General features: G+C 44.5%; 1 protein-coding gene and 1 pseudogene across 1 annotated transcript in view; one reads left to right on the forward strand and one right to left on the reverse strand.

The window, feature by feature from the left end:
• Positions 1-16,683, forward strand: part of SIK2 (salt-inducible kinase 2) — a 165,104-nt gene extending 148,421 nt beyond the window's left edge. The window contains exons 9-15 of the mRNA XM_006890767.1: positions 4,229-4,393; positions 12,767-12,995; positions 13,433-13,717; positions 13,854-14,017; positions 14,675-14,785; positions 15,607-15,698; positions 15,914-16,683. Of these exons, the coding sequence (XP_006890829.1) occupies positions 4,229-4,393; positions 12,767-12,995; positions 13,433-13,717; positions 13,854-14,017; positions 14,675-14,785; positions 15,607-15,698; positions 15,914-16,547 (1,680 nt within the window). The 3' untranslated portion in view covers positions 16,548-16,683. The remainder of the gene's footprint in view (positions 1-4,228; positions 4,394-12,766; positions 12,996-13,432; positions 13,718-13,853; positions 14,018-14,674; positions 14,786-15,606; positions 15,699-15,913) is intronic.
• Positions 1,660-3,780, reverse strand: LOC102870822 (annotated as a pseudogene).
• Positions 16,684-24,337: the final 7,654 nt, after the last annotated feature.

Below are 24,337 nucleotides of genomic sequence, written 5' to 3' on the forward strand. Positions count from 1 at the left end.
TCAGGTGAAGTCCATGTGTATAACCTGCGTTTGTGTCTCTTATAAAATGTATTTGCAATGAATAAGTCATTGATTTTACAAAACTCAATCATTCTGTCTCCAGCCTCATTCCTGTCACCAAGTCCGTGTTTTCCGACTACTGATTCTTCTTCACTATTCCCAACTTTTGCATTCCAGTTTTTAGGAGGGAGAAAAAAAGTTGTGGAAGAAGCATCCCTGCTCATATACCACTGGCATCTGAGATACACAGGCATTATGTGAAGACTACTATTCTAGATAATGTAATCAAATAGTGTGAATATTGGAAGACTACTTATAGATATGACTGTATAGTGAGAAAATCCAGGGTGCTCAGTGAAAGCATGTTTGTATTGATGCAGTGATTTAAAGATGCCCAATTAGTAGCTTTCCTTTACTGGAATAATAATGAGTTAGAAATAGAACCATATATATATATATATATATACACACACACACACACATATATATATATATATATATACACACACACACACACACATATATATATATATATATCAATGTATCTATATATCTATATCTGTATCTATATATATAGTTGTTGGGGACCATCAAGCTAGCTGTGACTCAGGGTAACCTCATGTATCACAGAACAAGTATTGCTCGTCCAGCACCATTCTCACAAGAGTTGTTATTAATGTTTGTGCTCATTGTTGTATCTGTTGTGTAAATCCACATATAATTTGTTAATTGAATTGATTAGAAACATGCATATTATACTTATGTTTCTGATCAATTTATTTAACACATGGAAAATAAGTAATAACACTATAATAAGGAATAGAAAGATTAACTCACTAAGTAGAATCCTTTCTGAGAAAAGAAACTTAGTATTTTGAAATATATAACATCGCTATAAAAAAACTATTTGCTGCAATTCTCATAAAAACCCCTTTGACATAAAAAGGAAAAAGCAAGAGAGAAGCTGGTAGCATCTGTTTCCTTGAGCTATTAATTTACCTTGTATTATGATAGCATGTTATTTAATTAATTCAGTGTGCTGAGCATACTATTAATATGCTAATACTACTGTTGAAAGTTGCCTCCTAAAACATACTCTGAAGTGACTGTCACAGTAAAATGTGTTATTCCTCTGTCCTGACCACATTACCACGTTTAATGTGAGTTGTGTAGTCCAGGCTGGAGGTGAACGTCACGAAGAAAGTGTGCTGTGCTTGGGCTGGCACAGCATGATCTATGAATTTAGAAATTCACATGTGGGAGATAGAGATTGAGAAGGAACAGCACATCATACTTACAGTGCTGAAATCATACTCTGATTAGAGTATCTTCAAGTAATTATTTTCCTGAGAAGTCATTGGTTTGTTGTTGTTTTTTTTTTTCTTTTAAGTTTCATTTTATTAAATGTGACTGAAGCAGACACCATGGTGATTAAAGAATTTAGCCAAGATGGCTTAGACTTCTTCTGGCCCACCAAGATCTCCAACACAACAGCTGGGTACCAAAGGACTATCTGAAGGAATGGTACAAATGGAAGAACTTAAGTGGGTTTCTTCATACAACTTATAGAAAAGATAAAATAAACAAGACATGCAGGTGGCCTGGTAGTGACCACGGAGTAACCCCTGTGGCTGTGGGGAAGCCGGGCTAAAGCTTCTCTCAGGTCTCACTGTCACTGTCTCCCAGGGTGTGCTTGTCAAAGCGATACTCGGCCAGGCCCGAATCTGGGGCGCCCATCTTGCATAAGTTGGTTACATTGTCACCCAGTTGTTTGATGGATTTCACCTGCTCATCCAGGTGATGTGTCTCAATGAAGTCACACAAATGAGCGTCGTTCTTGTCAGTGGCCACTTTGTGCAGTTCCAGTAGGGACTGGTTCACACTTTTCTCCAAGTGTAGCGTACACTCCATTGCGTTCAGCCCACTCTCCCAGTCATCCCGGTCTGGTTTCTTGATATCCTGAAGGAGGATGCAGCCACCTCGCTGATTCTGCAGTTTCATCAGTTTCTCAGCGTGTTCCCTCTCCTCGTGGGATTGGTGGAGAAAATATTTGGCAAAATTCTTCAAAGCCACATCATCACGGTGGAAGTAGTAAGACATGGACTGGTAGACATAGGAGGTGTAGAGCTCCAGGTTCATCTGGCGGTTGATGGCGGCCTCCAAGTCCTGGTTGTAGTTCTTGGTGCACCTGCAAAGGGGACGCGGTCATGGCAGTGGTGGTGGAGAGGCGGCGGCTGCGCGGCGCTGGAGCGGAGGTGAGGACCTTGCGGCGTCTGGGGGTGCTGATGTGAGGAGGTGGCAGAGGACTGGCTGGAGATGACCGGCGACGGGAGACGCAGGCGAGTGCCGGGTTCTGTTCAAGCACTGTTGAGGCGGGAGACCACGGCGACTCTGCTGCGAAGACCGCCTCAGAGAATTCATTGTTTTTATATAGAAGAAGCAGTTCAGTAAAGTTGGACAAACAAATAAAGCTTCAGTTTTGCCCTTTGATTGAAAAGGTTATGATGGAGATGATAAAAATGGTACTGTATGTACTTTTTGAGGAAATTAACACTTTACATTGTGACAGTGGTGGAAAAATGAAATTAATTATGCTTGAAAGAGAGAAAAAGTAGTTTGCTTCCAAAGTGACCCAGGACATAAGCTTAAGGAGTTAAATACATAAAGTTATTTATCATTCATATGCCATCCACATAATACAAATATATTTTTATTGCTACTTTATTCTTTTATCTCATGCAGTATATCTAATGATGAAAGCACTAAAAGATACCAGATATTTTCTAGCATACCCTCTTTCTTTGAAAAAGTCACCCTGACATTTTAGCTAAGATTTGTTAGATACTAGTCAGAATCAAGTCATAGGGACTCTCTAAGAGTATAGAATAACACAGGGTTTCCAAGGCAGTAGATATGTGTGGAAGCAGAGTGCCACATCTCCTACAGAGCAGTTGGTGAGTTCAAACCAGACTTTTTGATTAGCAGCCAAGCACTTTAGCCAGTGCGTCACCCAGGACTCCTGAGATCAAGACTGGATGTTCATTTTGACATCTAATTCCTGTATTTGATTCCTGTCATCATAATAAGATTTTAGAAAGAAGGATGGATTGTGTCTGAGGGCATGTTACCTTTTACTGTCTATCCTAACTTACACTGTGAAGTAGATATTAAACCCTTTAAAAAAACAACAACAAAGAAACAAACAGATAAAGATAATAACATTCAGGGAGTGTTAAGAATCCTGGTTAAGGTCACATAATCAGTAAGGGATGGAGTCCAGGTTTTGGGAGAGGGAAACCCAAACTCTCATTTCATTTGTTTTCTTTAAACTTACCATTTTAAATCCCTTGCTGTGACTGTCACAGGAAAACACAGGCCATTCCTTCCCATTCAGAATCTAGGAGAGCAGTTCTTCCCAGGCATGTTCTGCTATGACACTTATGTTCAGTATGTTCAGTACACAGCGAGTAAATGTCTTGCCAGTTTTGAAGGATCAAAAATGAAAAGATCCTCTGAGCAGGCTCATCTTCACAGTCAGTCCTAGCCAGTTATTGTAAGGGTAGTGTTTTGTTCTGCTTTTAAGTTATTTTTTTTAAAAAGAGTTTGTAATGATTATTTAGAGTGCTTTAAAAGAAGACATACGGAATAGACATATCAGAGACTTACTTAGTAGGCTGCATTCAGAATCATGCTTAGTGACAAGCTGCTTCCCTCGCACTGGGCACACAGCTGTGTTTGAGCCAGCATCTCCTTGAAGGAAGGACGGCGCTCTATCACCATCACACCGTGAAAACCAACTAATTTATAGCATTATTTCAATATTCTGAGCTCTGGGTTCAGTTTTGAGCTCTGAGAGTTGGGGACTTTTTCTTTGTACATTTTTAGGGCACCTAAGGAAGCAGACAGTATATGTGAGATGAGTTGGGGGAGATGAGAAGCGCTGTAGATTCCTCACAGTTGGAGACATCTCATCTATGTGAAAGTCACATACTTCATGTGACAGAAGTGCAAATCTGCCCAGCCTGTTTCAGCATACCTGATCCCAGATACTACTGTTTCAATTCAATACCTGCTGCAACTTTTCTGGAAGGTGCACAATTTTCTGAAATTTCCAACAAACAACATTATGATTTAGTTGCACAAGGAAGAGTTCTCTTTTTCTGAGGCCTGTGTGGTCCTATTGGAAGTATTAATGTTCCCACACTGTGTGTTTCTTCTGTGTTTACAGGCTCAGAATGTGGGACTCCCGGTGCCTGTCCACTCACCAAATGTGAGGCTGATGCGTTCCGCCCTCCTCCCAACAGCATCCAACGTGGAGGCCTTTCCCTTTCCTGCTTCTGGCTGTCAGACGGAAGCAGCCTTTATGGAAGAAGAGTGTGTTGATACTCCAAAGGTATGGATGGGTGTGTGAGAGGCTCAGAGCTTACCACTTGGCTAGTGACTCACATTTGGGCCACAAGTATTGAACTTTGTCATTTCATCAAGGAGCTCGGGAGTGGTGTTTGAGTTGGGGAAGACGCTAAGAAAAAGTGTCCAGAGCTAAGCCTGGCTCTCAGTATCTTGTCATCATGACTGTTATGTGACTTGTCACACTTCATGGTTCTTCCCAAAATCCTCTAATTCACCTATCTTAGCCATTCCTTCTCTTCACGATTCCAAGTCCCTCACAAGAGTGGAGGAGAGTTTTTATATATTTTTAAACAAATTGGGATTCTGAAAAAAATTTCATTATAATAATTGTGCTGAGTAGAGCTTTGACTTTACTGTGTATGCTGCAGCTACAGAATGGTACGTAGGCATCTCTTTTTTGTCCATGAAACGAGTGAGAATTAATTGAGATGATATGTGTGAATTTCTGGGAAGATTTTAAATACCCAACACATACTCATTTCCTTTCTTTTTAGCCCCTCTGGGTAATATAAAGCCAATAGAGATTTGGATTCTACTTCAAAGTGTGTAGTGTAGCAAAAGAGATAGTAATACAACTAAAGACGGTGTGCCATTTGCCAGATAAGTTTATATGAGATGGGATAATACTGGTCCCTTAAACATATACTTCTAAATCAAAGTGCTGTGAGACAGGGAAGTGTTAGGAGGGTGTTAGCTCATCTGATCAGGAAACTGTCAGACCTGAGACTTGAGAAATGAAAAGGAATGAAATAGGTGAGAATAGGGTGTGATATCATCAGTGAATGGAAAAGCCTGAGAAAAATCTAGGAATAAACAAAGGTGAGGTCCACCTTAGGAATGAATGAAAGCAGATCAGTTTGTTTGAGGAAGAGTATACATGAAGGGGAGATATGTGAAATTATAAGAGTAGTTTGGCTTTGAATGGCAAGCCAAGGACTAGACTTTTCCTCTAGACTGTTGCTGTATGACGATGGGTTGACACTGACTATGACAGTGGGCTCAGGCTTAATGACAGTTGTGAGGGTGGTGTGAGGATGGGCAGTGTTTTGTCCTGGGGTACAGAGGGTACTCAACAGCAACTAACCCTAACAACAGTATCTTCATTGTATCTTTAAGAGAGTTTGTTCAAATGGACTTCCCCAAATTGGTAGAAAAATTGAACACTTTTTAGTGAGAGGGTACTGTTATGTTTCAGATATTGGCTTGACAGTGTATGTAGCATGAATTGGATGGTGGAAAAATCGATGACCAGGTAAATAGACTTGTACATGGTCCGGGAGGAGATGGTAAGTGCCTGAACTAGGATTTGTTGTTGTTTGATTCCTTCATGTCAGTTCTAACTCATAGTGACCCAAGTCCTGCACTGTCCTCACGGTGGAGGCTGCTCCGACCTCACAGTGGAGACTGCTCCTTTCCTGCGGTGGAGGCTGCTCCAGCCGCTCCATCCTCATGGTGGAGGCTGCTCCGTCCTCATGGTGGAGGCTGCTCCGTCCTCGGGTTGGAGGCTGCTCCGTCCTCGGGGTGGAGGCTGCTCTGTCCTCATGGTGGAGGCTGTGCTTGAGCCCACTGTTGCACCTTCTGTGTAAAGCCATGTCATTGAAGGTCTCCCTCTTTTTAAGTGTCTCTCTGTCTACTTTACCAAGAATGATATCTTGCTCCATGGTCAGACCCTGTCTAATAACATGTCTGAAATATGTGAGATGAAGTCTTGTCATCCTATTTCTGAGGAGCATTTGGACTTCACTTCCTCTGACATAGATTTATTCTTCTGTCAATCTATGATATTTTCTTCCTAAGTACCGCAATTCAAAGGCTTCAGTTCTCATTCAGTCTTCTTCATTAATTGTCTTATTTTAACATGCCTGTGAGTTTATTTAAAATAGCCTGGCTCCAATCAGGTACTCCTTCTTGTTCTTGTTGTTGCTGTTGTATGTGCCATCAAGTCACTTGTGACTCATAGCAACCCTATGTACAGGAGCCCTAAACTCTGCTCTATCCTTTGCCAACCTCACTGTCTCTGACACACCTACCCCCATTATCCCAGTTACTGAATTGATCCATCTCAATGAGTGTCTTCCTCTCTTGCACTGTCCCTCCACCCTCTCAAACATGATGTCCCTCTCCAAGAACCAGTCCCTCCTTGTAACATATCCACAGTATATCAGATGAAGCTTTCGGATCCTTGCCTCCAAGGAGCAGGCCACCCTCTCCAGGACGAACCTGTTTGTTCTCCTTGCAGTCCATGGAATATTCAACACTCTTCAGCACCACAGCTCAACCACATCAATTCTCTTCCTATCATCCTTAGTCACTGTCCAGCTCTCTGACGCACAGCAAGCAATTGCAAAGACTATGGCCTGAATCAGGCGCACCTTAGTCTCCAGACTGACATTGTTGCTCTTCAGTACTCGGGAGAGGTCCCTGCCAGCAGACTTTCCCAAGGCAATTCATCTTTTTCTTTCCTGGCTGCTGGTACCAATGATGTTGATTATGGAGCCAAATAAACTGAAACTGTTAACAATCTCAATCTCTTCACCATCCATAATGATGCTGTCAATTAGCCCAGTGGTGAGAAATTTTGTTTTCTTGATGTTAAGCTTCAATCCATATTGAAGGCTGCAGTCTTTGACCTTCTGCAGCAAGCGCTTCAGGTCCTCCTCAGTTTCAGCAAGCAGGGTTGTGTTATCTGCATAACATAGGTTGTTGATTAATCTTCCGCCAATCCTGATGCCACATTCCTCCTCATACAGCCCAGCATCCTGGATGATCTGTTCGGCATATAACTTGAAAATGTATAGAGACAGATACATCCCTGGCAGAAACCCTTCCTGATTTTGAACCACGCAGTGTCCTCAAAAATAATATACTTGCTATTCATGTCCTCTAGTAGAATTGAAGCTGGAGAAGATGGCATAAAAGGGATTGTACATATAAATTGGTAGAATATTAAGATGCAAGAAGAGAGTATTCCAAACTGATGACTCAATAGAGCCTAGGTGTTTGAGAGGGTGGTTGCCAGGTTCCAAAGTAGAGAATGCTGGGAGTAGTGCTGATTCACAAGTCAGTGCATTTAGCTGGGTCCCGAGCAGGCAGCTCGATTCTCGGCTGCCACAAGCAGATGTTGGACTGAAAACCTGTTCATGCCCCTGAAGATGAGCCCACAGCGTTCATTTCCTGTGAACACTGTTCTCCACCTGTGGTTGCCTGGCATGTTCAGTAATATCAAAAACTGCTGCCACATTCCTGCAAAGGAAAGCAGACATAAACTGGAACAACATAATTTATTTATTTTGGAGATCTAATAATTCCCTTGATAACATTTAAATGCCGTCTGCTAAAGGCTTGTCTGTGAGGGCATTAGGCCTGAAACACAAATTGGCCTCTGTCTATCGTTATTATATAGGGCAAACTATTTTTAACGCTGGTGATTGTTGCTGTAACTAGGAAATAGACAGGAAATGAAGGATTTTGCGAAAGATACAGACAGTAGCTAGGTGGTCTGTTTGGGTATGTGTCCGGATAGAACTGACCGCTTTGCTAGCCGTGCCATGTGGCTCTGAGCCAGGCCAGGGACTTCCACTGGCCTTGTTTATGGGCCATGTTATTTATTTCTTTCATCAAGAAAGCACATCCCTCCTTAATGCCACATCTTTGGGGGACCCATAAATGAATTCACAAAAACCTATCAGATAGTAGTACACTTCTCTTTGTTCATGTCACTTCACATACCTTTACTATAATACCTGTTCATTGTTTTGTAAAAGACATTTTATCATTCAGTATCTTGTTTGATTTCTGCTGTGATATGTTGGCAAGTATTGTATGTCTCAGAAAGAGTTCACCTCTTTCCTGCCCAGAGATTTCAGTGCTTAAAGCTGTCACTAAAACTCCCTAGAGAGTCTGGTGAAATTTAGGTTTATGGTTCCTGGAGCAACCAGCAGGATAGTTGGATTGGCTCCTCTCCTTAACTGAGGCCCACAGATGAAACAGAGACCATATGGAAAGATGAATGTATAAGACCTGGAAGGCAATTTTTTTTTTTTGGTGTTTCTTTGGGAATAATGACATTACACACACACACACACACATACACATACATTTCAAAGCCATTTTATTAATAAATACAATGGTAAAAGGATTGAACAAGTCAACATCGACATAGTTGAATGTTATAGCAGCCCTGCAAACAGCTGACCTGAAGCCTTCCTTGTCTTGGACCATACTACTCGTCTCTGATACACTAAAAGGAACTGGAGATCAAACCAGGAAAATGCAAATGCAGTCCAGTCTTTTACTATCTGCTGGTGTTATTACTAACTTTTTTTTAAAAAGGGTTGTACACATAGGAGATAGTCTAAAAGGACATGCATGTATCAGACTTTAACTTCTAGATTTGAAGTTTTTCTAACAAATATGTAAATTTATAATTGAAGAAAATAAGACCAGCCATAGTCATGTCTGGAAAATTCAGGGAATGGAGTAAAGGAAAATTTTATCTTCAATCCCACTATCCTGAAGTAAGCATATTTTGGTGTGTTTGCATAGGGTAAATGATAGCATCTGCCTATAATTATTTTATTAGGAAAACCCTTATTTACCTATGTTCTCATTGTTGGATATTAGGCACTGTAATTATTTAAATGTTTATATATGCTTTAAGTGACATCTTTGTGTATCTAAATCCTTTAACTACATATCTGATTATTTCCTTAGGATAAATTTGTAGAACTAAGCTTATCCAATTATTTGCATCCTTATCTGGTTATTTATCTTAACTTGCCCAAGATGTTAAAAATACTTTTAAAAGGAAGTAGTAGAGTTTTATTCTTATAAAATTTTTATTGTTTGAGAGAATTCTCTTTACCCAAGAAATAATAATTGATAAAATGCATTGACTGCCTTAGATTAAGATACTGTGCTAAGCATTTTATATGATCTTCCCAAAGCAACTTACTTCTATTATACAAATGAAGAAAACTAAGCTTGACAGAGGTTAAGCAACTTGCTATTAGAGCTGATATTTGAACCAAAGTACATCTTAAATGTATGCCAAACTGGTTGGGCACATAGAACACAAGTTATTTAAGCATATTCCCAGTTTCCAGACTCACTAGTCTTTGTTGTACACGGGTGTCCCAGTGTCCTTGCTAGAACTTTGTGTTGTGGTTGGGCCAGGGACTTTATCACTTAGGTGGGGTCTCCACACATATTCAACCTACTGCAGAAGAGATCTCAAATTAGAATTGGAGCTTTATGAAAAGACAAAATCATGTACTGGGAAATGTACATTTAATTCCCATTGTATTTTGAAGCCCTATAATTTATACTTAAAATAGATTCTTTCCTAGAGCAAGAGTTCTTACTTCTATTAGCTTATGGTCACTTAGCTAGATTAGCCTAGCATTTCTGCCACAGAATCTTGGAGCTGAATTGAGCCTCTTCTATCCAGTCCCTGGGAAGATTGGCAGGCAAGGGTAACTTAGTTATCTGCTGATTGAGGAAACTTGAACATGTGACAGCTGAGCCTTGGCAGCTGCACGTGTCAGAGCGTGCTCCTGCCTGGAAACCCGTAGCAGCCCCCACAGAGTGCTTCATCCTTGTCATCTGCCATCTGAAATTCACGTCCTTGTGTCCACCTCTCCCAGGAGTAAATTCAGTTCAGCAGACAATTTCTAATGAAAGACATAATTCCCCTTGCACTCGAGATAAGATAACTGTATTAAGCAGTTAGTTTCCATAAAATTGCACAGTTAGGGGGATGGAAACATTTTTTGAGTACTTAGGAAAAGATTGGTTTTTCTCTACTAAGAGGTTTGCGAGGCTTATACCACCAGAAATAACTGGTAAGCTATTACCAGAGTCTGTAAATGTAACAATGCTTAGTAGATAATTAACGTAATAATAAGTCTTTCTTCTGTTGCTTTATTCATTTCTACATTATCTTCAGTTAATCTTGGAAAATTTTATCTAAGGAACCTAGAAGTTCTCAAACAGCCATTCATGGTTTAGCCTCTGAAGGGGGCATTTTCCCCACTCTTCCTTTTCAGTGACCACTGGGCCATTTAAAGGAGTCCTGGTAGCACTGTAATTAAAGCATTAGACTAACCACAAGGTCAGTGGTTCAGACAGACCAAGAGAAAGATAGGACAATCTGCATTCATAAAAATTATAGCCTTAAAGTTTGGCATTTCATCAAAAAGCTGAACATAGAAACTCCATATGACCCAGCTATTCCATGGCTAGGAATATTCCCCAAGAAAACGAGAACCGAGGCACAGATTTGTACACCAGTGTTCATGACAGCATTATGCACAATAGCACAAAAATGAAAACAGCCAAAATGTCTATCAACAAATAATGGCTTGAGAAATTGCATATTCTCAATCCATAGATGGAATACTATGCAGCAGTCAGGAGCAAGAATTTTGAGAAATACTATATAACATGGCAGAGGCATAAGACCATTATTGTAAAAATAGACAATAGTAAGATATGTATAAAAGCCCAAAAGAGGAAAGATGACAAGGCAGAGAATGAAGGCAGGTATCACAAGGTCACAGAGTTTGTAGGTAGAGTGGGGATGTGAAGGAATTAGGAAGGATCCAGTGGAGACCTAAAAATATGGAGTGGTAGTGGGTATAGATCAGTGATGATTGGTTTTATAAAATAGAATATATGGGAATGATCTTGTGAAACAGTGTATATAAATGAAACAGTATATATGAAGGAAACAGTGTATATGAATTTTAAATGGAGAGCAGTAAAACATTTTTTAAATATATGTAAAACAAATTACACCTTAGAAACCCTAAAGGGCACTTCAATTCTATACCCCAGAGTAGGAAGCAACTTGAAGGCAGTGAGTTTGGGTCCTTCTAAATCCTGTAAGCCCATAAGCACCTTATCCAAGTAGTGACTACAGCCCCAGAAGAGTTTTAATGGGATAACCATCCCCCTCCCCCAAGCAAAGAAAGATCTGAGTCACCTACATCCCTCTTTCCAAATAAAGGGCTTCGAGGAGACTTCAGATTGGTTGCCATAAGAGGAAAGTTGCCCTGTGTCTGGCACAGAGATGTCCCACGTCACCTCTTACATACATCAGCTGCTCCTGCTTCCAAAGGAAACAATAGCACTCTCTCTAGGTTCTCCCTAGTGCAGCCTCCACACTGGGGCTCTCTGCACTAGCTCTATTCACTGTGCACCCCTACCTTGTGGCCCTAGCCATGCTCCCCTCACAGCCACATCCCCCTAGGCCCTCCACACTGGTGCTCTCTGCATTATGCTCTCCCCACTGTGCACCCCCACCATGTGCCCCCTAGCCAGCACGCTCCCCCTGCAGCCACTCACTAAGGTGCTCCTAGTGAAATCACTGCCTAGAACTGAGTGCCTTCTGACTGCTCCTGAGCAGTCATTCACAGGAGAAAGCAAATTGATTTCCACAGGGGAATAGTTAAAGTAATGAGGTAAATAATTGCCTCCTTATTGGGGCTTTTACCAGCCAGGAGATCTCGCAACCACAACTCCCCTTTGTGTGCTGTCTGCCTGCCATTAGGTGGTTTGCTTGGCAACTGCTGCAGAAGGCAGCCTTCTCACCTAGGAGCCAGGCTATGCATCCCTGTGGGACAGGAACACAGATAATGTGGTGCTGCTGCTGCCGCTGCTGCTGGAGAGAGCTCAGCGCAGCGATGCTTATTAACCTCTGCTGGAATTTGGGCCCTGTGACTCATCTGTTGTCCTATCGTGGAAAGCTTTGGCTGTTTGCCACCTAAGTATTTTTCTCAGTTCTTTTTGTGGTATCAGTCTTACTTAATGAATTCTTGCTTTCCATTTCTCAGGCTGATAGAACAGTTGAAAGAAAAATCAGAAGGGCAGTTACTTAAATTATGAACATGCAGGTATATCTGGAACGTTCTAATTTGTTTTGTAACTGAAAATTGAAAAAAATATTAGGGATTTTTTTTTTTTTAGCTATAGGCCTTATAATTTGGGAGAAGCGGAAAATCTCTTCTTTCCACTTTGTTTCCTTTATTTTAAAAAAAAAAAAGCAAAACTCAGAGGCTTCAAGCTAATATGCCCCTGTGCATCTGGAAACCACTAAAAATGTTGTTTATTGTAATAATGACTCAGAGAAGCCAGGGAGTCAGTGCCAGCTTGGATCATAATGGACTTCTGTCTTCTAACTATGGCAGTTGACTTCTACTCTAAATGTTGTTAGACACAAACGTGAACCATTTTAGTAATTAACTAGGTCTCTAATTTTAATACTTTTTCTTTCATGGATTTTTCTGATACCTCAGTAAAGCAGTAGTAGCTGACAGTTTGCTCTCCTCTGCTGCCCTGTCCCTTGGTCATACAGGTCAATGGCTGTCTGCTTGAACCTGTTCCGCCTGTCCTGGTGAGGAAAGGATGCCAGTCATTGCCCAGCAACATGATGGAGACCTCCATTGATGAAGGGCTTGAGGCAGAAGGGGACGTCGAGGAAGACCCTGGCCAGGCCTTTGAAGCATTCCAGTCCACACGTAGCGGACAGAGACGGCACACACTGTCAGAAGTAACCAATCCACTGGTCATGATGCCTGGCTCAGGTACACCAGAGTGTCAGGAGCATCCCTGAGGAAATGTTAACAATGCCAATCGCTTCCTAGGTTCTAGTCTTTCTGGACTAGGTTCAGCTAGCTGTAGGGAAAGGCCTGCTCGGCAGCTAACAGATTAAAATAAAATGTCTGAGTTGGTTTCCCCAAGGCCGGGCCGGCTTCACTATGAGTCATCATAGACTCTGGCTCTTCCGAACAGCCTCAGGAGTGCAGCCGGTGGAGTGTTTTCCAGAATTTCAGAGACGATTGCGTTTCAGCTCTTGTTCCCTGAAATCTGTTCTTTAGATATTTGAAAGTTTCTAGAAACGAAAAGTATTTTGATTGGCTATCAAAGACTTTGTAGTTGTCGAGGCTCAAGTGCTTTATGCTTTGTATCTCATGTTAGAAAAGAAAATGTTCTGTTAAATCTGTTTTGTTTTCTCTTAAAGGGAAGATGTACTCCATGAGTGACAGCCCTTCCCTTGACAGTGTGGACTCAGAGTATGAGATGGGGTCTGTCCAGAGGGACCTGAACTTCCTGGAGGACAACCCCTCCCTTAAGGACATCATGTTAGCTAATCAGCCTTCAACTCACGTGCCGTCGCCATTCATAAGCCTGAGACCTGCCAACCCGGCCATGCAGGCGCTCAGCTCCCAAAAGCGTGAGGTTCACAACAGGTCACCGGTGAGCTTCCGGGAGGGCCGCAGAGCGTCGGACACCTCCCTCACACAAGGTGACTGCTGCTCCGTGTCTCTAAACCCTCTTGTAAGGGTGCAGAGGGAGAATGGCAACCATGTCGTTTTCACAGCTGTGACCCCCAGAAGGCCTGGCATTTTATTGAAACTCTTGGTCTTTCTGTTTTCTTTCAGGGATTGTAGCATTTAGGCAGCATCTTCAGAATCTGGCTAGAACCAAAGGAATCCTAGAATTAAACAAAGTACAGTTGCTGTATGAACAGATGGGATCCGAGGCTGACCCCAGCTTGGCATCTGCTGTTCCTCAGCTCCAAGACCTTGCTAGCAGCTGCCCCCAGGTGGGTGCCCTGTGCCCTTCACACACTGGCTCTGTGAGCATGAGGCATGATTAAGTCATTTACTCCAGCTCTAGAGTAAACAGGTTCTTCTGGAAAGCCCATCGGCTCAAAGCTTTCTTTGTTGATACCACGTGGCACTGACAGATTAGATCCGTCCACGTGGCCCCGAGCAATCCGAGCAGACGGAGACCTGGATGTCCTCAAGTCCTCTTCACTTCACACAACAGAGGTTTTACATGGAGAGCCTCTTACCGTCTCCCTTGAGCTCCCACACAGTAGAAATAAAAACCACGGACCTCACCCTCTTGAGAAGCTTCTTGCCACTGCTTTGGATGCGATATTACTACATTAAATATTTTAAGTGGCGGTTCCTTCTAAAGGTGCAGTGTTTCTGCTAATCCCATGAACTTCTTTTGAATCTGTTTTCCATCCGTCAAGGATGTTGTGGTACTAGTGCCCAGCACCCACTTGACAGGGGTTCATTACAGATAACGCACTGACAAGTTTTCTACACATGGCCCTCAGCAGGCTAGTTATGCATAAAACTGAGAATTAGGTTTTATAAAGTTGTGTTTTTCTCTGACATGCTTAGCCTAAGAACTGAGACTTGCCCCCACGTGGATAACTGAAGAAACCCTTGTGCCCTTTGCTCCTCAGGAGGAAGTTTCCCAGCAGCAGGCGAATGTCGCGGGTCTGTCCGGCAGCATACATCCTCAGCTGGCTCGGCGGCAGAGCCTGGAGACCCAGTACCTGCAGCACAGACTCCAGGTGGGGCCCTCATCTCATTCCCAGCTCATTTTTCTCATTCAGAATCTGCTGTTCAGCACAGCAGAAACCTGTTTTTCTTGGTATTGATTTGAAACTGCTGCCTCCTTGTAGGCATGTCACTTTGGTTCTACATTTATAGTTTCTAGAAACATGTTCAGACTTAGCTGTGTGCTCTGTGTTGGCACCAGGCCCTGGGAAAGGTTATGTGCCACCAAGTGCTACAGAAGGGTATCAGTTCTGATTCTGATGATATGCCTGTCAATCATTTAAAAAAAAAAAAGACAGTCTCAAATCCACGGTATTTTACTCCCTACAGTGGTACATGAAAATCTTGAAATACGATATAGCATAAGTCCAATCAGGAGTGAGTCATTCCCTCATTCAGCAGCCACTCCTTTGTTCTAAAGATTTCATTACACTTTTCTCATTGTTTATAAACTCTGTAAATCAGAGATCTAGTGGATTTTCAAAAGAGACCGGCCCGGGCCTCATGACTTAACTCGGCTAAGGGTTTCAAGTGAGCAGGCATTGGCCCTTCTCCATGAAGGACACACTCCTTCATGGGAGGCACAGGTGGTCTGGTGGCCCCACCTTGCTGCTGCTACTGTTCGTACTAGGCTGTCGAGTGATTCTGACCCCATGACCCTGTATGTGCAGAGTGCAGAATCACTAGGTCCATCTTCGGAGGTACCTGGTGGTGGGTTCAAGCTACTAACCTTTGAGCTGGTCAAGTATCTGATCATCTGTGCCACACAGGGACTCTGACTCCACCCTAGCTGTCAGCATATTCTCTCACTGACACTGTTTCTGTCTAATTCCAGAAGCCCAGCCTTCTGTCAAAGACCCAGAACACCTGTCAGCTTTACTGTAAAGAGACACCGCGGAGCCTGGAGCAGCAGCTGCAGGAGCACAGGTGAGGGGGCCTCGGGGAAAAGTCACTGTGTTCTCTGGAAAGCCCGAGAGTGTGCATTATGTTGTCCTTTCCTGCTCATAGGAAAAAAGCCAGTCTTTTCAACCACTAGACAAAGCCCCCTTAGTAGCCAATGTGAATGAATATTGTGTTTTAGTTGGTGTGACTGAAGCCGATATCTGAGATTTAAAATTCTTCCTTTATTATTGTCAATTTAGGCTCCAACAGAAACGTCTCTTCCTCCAGAAGCAGTCTCAACTGCAGGCCTATTTTAACCAGATGCAGATAGCAGAGAGCTCATACCCACCTCCCAGTCAGCAGCTGCCCCTTTCCCACCAGGAGAGCCCCCCACCGGCACAGCAGCCACCAACCTTCAGCCTGGCACAGTCCCTGAGCCCCGTCCTGGAGCCGTCTGAGCGGATGCCGTACAGCAGCCCTTTCCTCAGGCAGTACCAGGAGATGCAGCTGCAGCCGCTGCCCTCGGCGCCAGGCCCTCGTGCTGCCCCTCCGCTGCCAGCGCAGATGCAGCCGCAGCAGCCACCGCCACCACCTCCACCACCGCCCCCACAGCAGCGGGGAGCAGCCCCATCACCCTTGTCTTTCCCGTACCAGACTTGCGAGCTTCCAAGTGCTGCTTCCCCTGAGCCAGACTACCCTCCTCCCTGTCAGTACCCTATGGATGGGGCCCAGCCAGGGGAGGCCACAGCGCAGGACTGTCCCAGGAGCCCTGGACTGCAGGAGACTGCCTCCACCTATGACCCTCTAGCCCTGTCTGAGTTACCTGGACTCTTTGATTGTGAAATGCTAGAGGCTGTGGATCCGCAGCACAGCGGGTATGTGCTGGTGAATTAATCTCAGCACGGAAGGCAAGGTGGGTCAGATGAAAGATGAGTGTGTATTTCTATTTTTATTCCAGCCTTTTAAATTTAAAAGCTTATTTTCTTGCCCTGTCTTTAGTAGGAAAAAGTCAGGGTGCCCGACTGGAATCTGAGGGCCTGGCTGGTTCCTGCCCACTGTCCCACTGCACAGTGTGTGGAAGTGCTGGAGCACAGCTGCAGGCTGGAGATCCTGCCGTTCAGTCAAGTGGAGCAAGTCTCAAGGGAGGCACCAGCATGTTTTATAAGAAGTTATTCAGGCCTAGGTTTTATGCAGTATCATACAAGTTCATTATCAAGACAAAAGCAGGAGGGAAAATATGTGCCACCACTTATGTATTGATAAAAGAAAAGGCAATATATTTTTCACTGAAGCTGAGCAACATGTAAGAAGCTTACCCGGCAAGCCACGAGTGCATAATGGAATGTGATGCCCAGGAAAATTGTCCTTTATCATGAACCATACCTTCTCAGCTGCTGATGCAGGTTATTCTTGAGGCTGTTGCAAAGCAGTTAAGTGTGGACTTTGTTTCAGGGACCACTAAGTGACAGCTGGTACTGACTCCTGACATGGGCGCCCACCTCCATGTGGTTGCAGGTGGCACACTCTGAATTAGTGTCAGAGTGTGGGTACTCAGAGCCCCAGAGGTGTCACCCCAGGAGCCAACAGGAGACCCACCTGGTCAGGCCACAGAGATGCCAAGCCCATCAGGAGCACCAGCCATGGCCTGGGAGCCAATGCTTTCTGACCAGTCTCTTGTGGAGACTCTGGTTCGGGAGCCAGTTGGTCTCTCGAGGACCTGATGTCTCTTTTAAAGTGTAATAACTACTTTGACTTTACACTATATGTTGCTAGTTGTTTATTGAGCTTTGTATATTTGGACAGTTTCATATAGGGCTTAGCAATTTCAAGGACAAGAAAAACAGACTTTTATCTCCCATGTGAAGTGGTAGTGCTGTGCCTTTCCCCCCAAATCATGCTTTAATCCTTTCTTTTCTGTAGAAACCAACAGTTTTCCATTTATGTCAATGCTAAATCCAAAGTCACTTCAGAGTTTGTTTTCCACCATGTGGGAGCTACCATTCTTAATTTCCTTACAGTTTTGACTTGTAATGAAATGTCAAAGTATTACAGCAATATTCAAAGAACCTCGGATGTGTTAACCTGTTAAGCAGATCATCTGCCAGACATATTTACTCACTAGTAAAACTTAACCATCACCCTTAAAATTCATGAAAGTTAAAAAGGAAAAAAAATAGATGCTCTACTAGTCACTTGTCTACTAGAAGTAATAAGTAATCTATACTTTGGACAATAACATCCAAGTGTTACAAATTCAGTGTTATTTACAAAGATGATTTGTAACCTTTTGAATGGTGTGTCCTGTTGGCAGATGAATGCATTAAGCACAAAGCATCTTCCTTAAAGCACAAAGAAGAGAGATCCTACACTGATGCTGCATCTAGAAACACCTTTAAGTTGCCTTTCCTCTTTGTAATAAATGTCCAGACAGGTGAGGAGAAGCAGGAAAGTATAAGGAATGCCATTCCAGCAGTCCCGAGGCCCTGGCAGCTCCGTGGGGTGCCCAGCTCAGCTGGGCTCTGGGTGCTAGCACAGAAGGCTAGTGTGGAGAACTGCTACTTTTGTGATTTTACAGTTTGCAGTGAAAATGCAGGAAGAATTAATTGTGTTCCTTCTAGAAAATGTTTATTCATCTTCGTGCTTAAAATGAATGATTGTATAAAGTAGAGAAACATCATTTCACGTGAGAGTAAAGGGAGGTCAATTAGAACTCTTAACAGAGTTAACAATACATACATTGAATCCACTAAATTGACTCATCTGCTTATTTTTGCTTCATTGATCTCTAATCTAATTAAAGGTTTTGCTAAACAGTCAGTTATAAACGGGGCTTGATTTGCTAGACTGAAGGTTGTTTCCCCAAAGTGTACTGTAGAAGCACTGTACTCATCAGGAGGCATACATGCCCTCTGCCTCCTGGGAAATGGGGGGGTGGGGGGGAACACCTGCTTCCAAATCCCAGGAGTGCTGTGTTTACAGGCGTGCATAAAACCTGTGTGCCAAGAACAGCAGGACAGGTAAGCTAACCAGTGAGGGGCTGGTGTAGAGAGGCTGTTGAAAAGTTAAAAACCCCAGAAATGGAAGCTGGGGGCCCAGCAGTGGTCCAGGGCTCTTATGAAATGCCATTGGCACCCCCGATAAGTCACAAGGCTCCTCCTGTTCAAACACATCTTTTACGCTCTGAACTGCTTATCTCATTATTTCAGGCAGAACCCCTGAATTCCATAACCTTTATTCACTGAGATGAAAGCTCGTAAGAGGGGACTGGTTCTGTTGGTTAGAGTTCTCCCAGCTGTCTCTCCATCTCTGTTCCCTAACTGGTGATCTGTGTAAGCTTCTAGCAATCTCCTCCATCCAGATACTAAAGTAACACTAAGAAGACTTAGCACCACCGTTCTTTATGTGAGAGGCTACTTTGAAATGACTTCTTTGCCGCCTGTTTCATGTCAGCACTGTGTACACTACTGTATCATAATTAGCTTTGTGATCTTGGAAACCAGGCTCCTCTGAAGAGACTTTGATGAGATGAACATGAGGTAAAAATTTCATTCAGCAAAAAGTGCAATATGTGTGGTACTTTATTTTATGTTCTTTTTAAATCCAGGGGTATTAGCCTTTGCTTTGGGAAAAATGCACTAGTTTTGCAGCCTTCAGTCAGGCAGGTGTGACTCTTGCATTTCCACCTGCAGCTGCTTTGCTGGCCCTTGGAGGCAAGCACCACAGGTGAGTGCCGCGGAAAGGGCTGGCATTCCATTTGCAAGCTCCTGGTGCGCTACGTTGACCACCCTGGCCACCTTTAGACCTTCAGTCCAGAGAGGCTGCTCTCTACCCAGGGGAGGGAGAAAGGGTCTTCTGTCCCAGAACCCCAAGATCCACCTAATGGGAAGCCACAAGGCCCCACCAGGGAGGAGGAGATGGGGCTAAATTCATTCTGATAGTTCTTATATGACCTTTATCAACTATATTTCTTAAGAAAGAGAAAGTCAGTGGCCCTTTCTTCCTCAGAAATTAAAAACTCCCTTGTATTTAAACTGTGTCCTGAATGAGTGAAGTGGAACTGCCAAGAGCTTGGGCCTAGGATTAACCCAGCCTCTCGTGCTCGCTTCCTGGCCAGAGAAAGGAAGCCAGGCTCTTAGGAGGAAGGAAGCCAGCCAGCCCTGTGTGAAGAACCCCCCTTTTCCCCACCATCCACCTCCCCGCACACCAGGTACCACTAGTGCCTAAATGCAGGTTAGCACTCAAGGACAGTGTTGGACTTGGAAAGAGGGGCATGTTCTCAGCTGGAGCAATTAGGTGATCAGCCACCAAGTGCAGCAGGCAGCCACTGGTCCTAGTTGGCAAAGGGTCCCAGGAGCCCGGGCGTTAGAGCCACTTCGGGCTCGGAACATGGGTGTGACTCAGAACATGGGTGTGGCGGGCTCCTTCAGTGTTGCTCTCTTTGCGGGGCCTCCGCTCTTCCCAAACCCTAGGTGCTTTGGGGGTATTGGTTTCTAGGATGGGGTCAGAGTGCTTCTGTTTTGCTTACTTTTAAAACCTTAACAGTTAGGCTTCCAGTTGATTTCAGTAAAACTCAACTGCTAACAATTTTGACACCCTCCTCCATTAGAAATGGGACTTGGTGTCAGTGGACAGCGGGGCCCCAGCAGCCATCTTTGACATGGCCGCATTCCCAGCCCTCAGGCCAGGCGGCCACTCCTGCCTCTTGGTAGCCATCCGCGCTGCTCGGTCTCTTTCTGCCTGTACGTCAAAGGGAAAACTGGAGAACAAATACTAATTTGGAGTGACTCTGTAGGCAGGAATCTCTGATCATTTTGTTGCTTCTGGAAATTTTTACAGAATTTCTCTTCAGACTAAAGTGTGGAAGGTGAGAGCAGAGTCGTCTGCCTGAACCGAAACACAAAGCTTGTTTTCCATTTATCGTTTAGAGTTGCTTGTCCTTTAAATCATGATTCCTCTCAGGGCCACAGGCTGGATGTGACCTCTGTGTCATAAAGCACACGGCCCAGCTGGGCCAGGGATGAACTAAGTGACCTTCTCAGACCTGGAGTTTCATACCCTATCACACGTTGCCTTCCCCCGCCCCCCCCCCCAATTTTGGCATTTTTCCTCCAATTAAAGTAGTCTGGCTGATTCTAGAAGCTTCCCAGCCACCCTAGTTGCACCACCATCATATGTCCACATCTTATCAGGACAGATTTCCACACACTTGGCAGATCCGGGCACATACTGTTGCCTGCATTGAGAAATAAGCATAGGAGCTGAGTGCTGCCCACACTTAACCAGCGAGAGTGTGGATGGTTCTTGCCCAAATATTCTGCTTGGCCACCCTAAAGGAGCAATAATTTACCTTTGTACATGAATTTACCAAACACTTTTCTACAAATCGTCTCTTACCCTGACAATGCTATGAAGTCGGTTGGGCAGAACCACCTCATTTTTAACAACTGAGGGAACCGAAGCGCTTGGCAGCTTATGTGACACATTTGGTCACAGGACTCAGAAGGGGAGGAGCCAGGACAAACATTTGGGCTTTTGGGTCCTTATTCTGTGCTCTTTGCTCCTGGTTAGCAATTCACCTTTTTCAGAAGCCAGCCACCTACCACACATGGTCGCCGCCCTGGCTAAGCCCTGCTGCCTGGCTTTCCCTGCAGTCTCACTGTTGACCCACAGATGCCTGGCTTTCCTCAGGCCTAAGTAGAGAGACCTCACATCTGGCCATTCCTTCTCTGTGCTCACAGCTACAGAAGTTTGGGCTCACACCAAACTGGTTTTCCAAGTTACCTAGTATGGTAGCTGCTTAAAGCGTATATGCAGTACAAGAGCTTATTTGCTAAGGGGCCATATTGTAAAGCGTCAGCCCCCGACTGCAGGCCAACAGACGAGACCAAAGAGGCTGCTCAGAAATGAGCAGAGGTTGTGGTCCAGAGGAGGGAGTGACCGCCCTCCCCAGTTACATCCCGCCACTTTCAGGGTTAAACAAGACAACATGGTTTTTGATTGAATGCTTTGTCTTTCCAGAGGCAAGGGGTGGGGTGGGGAAGGCTATATTGGAGGGACTTTAAAAATAGAAGTACAAAACAACATCCTGGAAAACTATGACCCCAGATTGGAAGACCGTTAAATTAGCAGATACAGATAAGCAGGAGTTGCCGCTGGCTAAGCGATGCCTGTCTGGTGAGCATCTACTGAATCAAGAAAACATTGCAGCGTTTCTTCCCGTTACTGATAGCTCAAGTTTAAAAACCAGCCTTCACCAGAATCTTTGAGGGGAAAGCAGCAGGACATAAGAGAGGTTTGCTTTTCTTTGAGAACTGCAATTTAAGGAACAGAAGTGATACCAAGATATTTGCACTTTGTAGAAAGGGCAAGATTATTTGCTTATTTCTGAAAAGAGGAGGGTGGTCTTTGCTGGATCTTTGGTCTCTGAGTTACTTTTGATAAAGTTAATCTAATTGTACTTTTTTTTCTGTATGCTTTGAATTAGGGAAAAAATTGGTGAGTTCAATAGCTTTGGTATTCTGAGTGCAAATCATAATAGCTTCGATGTGGAAAAAAAATTAAAATGTATCCTGTCACTCGATGTTAGAAAATTGCCTAAAAATGCCGTTTAATAAATTATCTTTGTACCAAATGGTAACTTAAATGGGGTAATTTTCTGCAAGGAAAATGTCCTGTTCTTACGTTGTTTCCAACCCTCTTGAATTAAAATAAAAACAACTTGGTTTTCTAAGAGCCTGGGTGAGACAAATGTCAGGCCAAGGAGATGGAGCCTTTAGCCACCTCAACGGGTCTTGGGAGAAATTTGAAAAGTGTGGAGGTGGCTGCACGCTGAGCTCTGGTGTGCCTCTCAGGCTGCAGAAAGGACAGTGGATAATATGTTCCCATTGACGTCAGCAGGGTAAATAATACCTTGCTCTGAAATCGCCTGAGTACACGTTAGCTGCTGCGGAATGCTGACGGAAGGAAGCTAACCGCAGCCTGCACGTGAACAGACCCCCACTGAACGCTGCCTTGATTTCAATCAGGGAAGATCCTAGGGGTTGGCCCAGGCCTTAGCATAAGGGGAGGCAGGCAGAGAGGCCAGAAAAGCAGACTCTGCCACACACGATGCCACCTCTCCCCTGGGATCTGCAGGAAGCCTTACCACACCTGTACACACACATCCCCCCACAGGGATGGGCACCCTGTGGGAGCACAGTGTTGGAGAGGCCATTTGTCATGGCTGTAGGGTTACTGTCATTCTTTCGTTCACCCTATCTGGCAGCTAATCCCACTGAGATTTGGTTTCATTCAAACCATTGCTTTTGTCACAGGAGCATTAAATTGCATCCATACTATGGAGTAGGCAGGGCCAAGCTGGGGGACCATCTGCTGGCCGCAGTGGAGGATGGGGGAGCAGGAAGAGCCTGCAGAGACAGCATCCCCTTCGCCGCTCGGCCTGCTGCCCTGCACCTCTCAAAGAGGGCACTTCTGCCCCAGAACAGGTTGCTTGGCTGCAAGAAGGCGGTATCGCTTGCTTGCCCCCACCCCTATCCAAGGAAATGACTGGATGCCAATAATGATGTTTTGCAAACTTTCCCCTTTCCCACCAAATTTCTCCATCATTATTTTGTGTTGCCAAAAACAACGCTGGTGCCCCAGGGTATGGGCAAAAATAGCAGACCTGCCTGCTGAGGCTGTGCAAACTTGAGCAACCAGGCAGCTCCAGCTCCCCTCGCTCCCCAGCACATCTTCTGTTCAAATGGAGTCTTAACCACAGGCTCAGGGGTCCAGGGTAGAGGAGCAGGTGCTAGGCAAACCTAACCATAACGTTGACAGCTCAAACCCACCAGTCACCATGCAAGAGAACGCCATGGCCGGCTGCTTCGGGGCAGGCTATGTCCCACCAAGTCGGAACTTACTCGTAACTGACCCTTGCATGCACAGCCTTGGGAAGCAAGGGGCTGGTTCTGTCACTCGCATTCCCAAGACCCACAATCAGCTCCACTCAGCCTCCCCAACCCTCAAACACACTTTTTAAATTGTGGGATAGTTCTGATCCCTTTACAGATTAAAAAAATAATAGGTTCATAAACACACAACTGTGGACATGTACTTTCAGGCAGAGGTTGGAGCCTACCTCCTGAAGCCTACTCATGGATCCCAGGTTAAAGCCTTGACTTAGAAAAGCAACAGGGTCTCCATCTGTGACCCTTCACACTGTTCAGAATTCTTGTTCTTACAGAGCCACTCACTGGGTGGATCTAGGTCCAGGAAACCACTTCCACGCCTCCCCTACCCCTCCATTCCCAGGGCACCACACCATTCTGGACTTCATGCAGCAAGTCCTGGGTGCCAGGTAGCCACCAAAGAAATGTCACCTGCACAGGCCATCCCGCTGTCCCCTGGGGGCTGACAGGAGGTGAGGCTCTGCTAAGCTCCTGCTGGGGACCCAACTCCAAGACATGAGCTGAGCAGCTCTGGAGGGATGGACCGTTGCCCTCTGGGCAGTCATACACAACGGTGTACTTGGGGTAGAAACAGCAGTCCTGACTGAAGTTAAGGCTGAGACTCTCCCCTCAGACATGAAGCCATCACTGTCAATGACCTGACCCCAGCCCAGTGATGATCCACTCATCACTGAGGCCAACCCAGAAATCTAAGAGATGGGGGAAGCCTCTGTGTGCTCCCAGCCATCTGCCTCT

This window comes from Elephantulus edwardii, unplaced genomic scaffold (genome assembly GCF_000299155.1).
Source record: "Elephantulus edwardii isolate Elephantulus edwardi_28Jun2011 unplaced genomic scaffold, EleEdw1.0 scaffold00093, whole genome shotgun sequence".
Taxonomy (NCBI): Eukaryota; Metazoa; Chordata; class Mammalia; order Macroscelidea; family Macroscelididae; genus Elephantulus; species Elephantulus edwardii.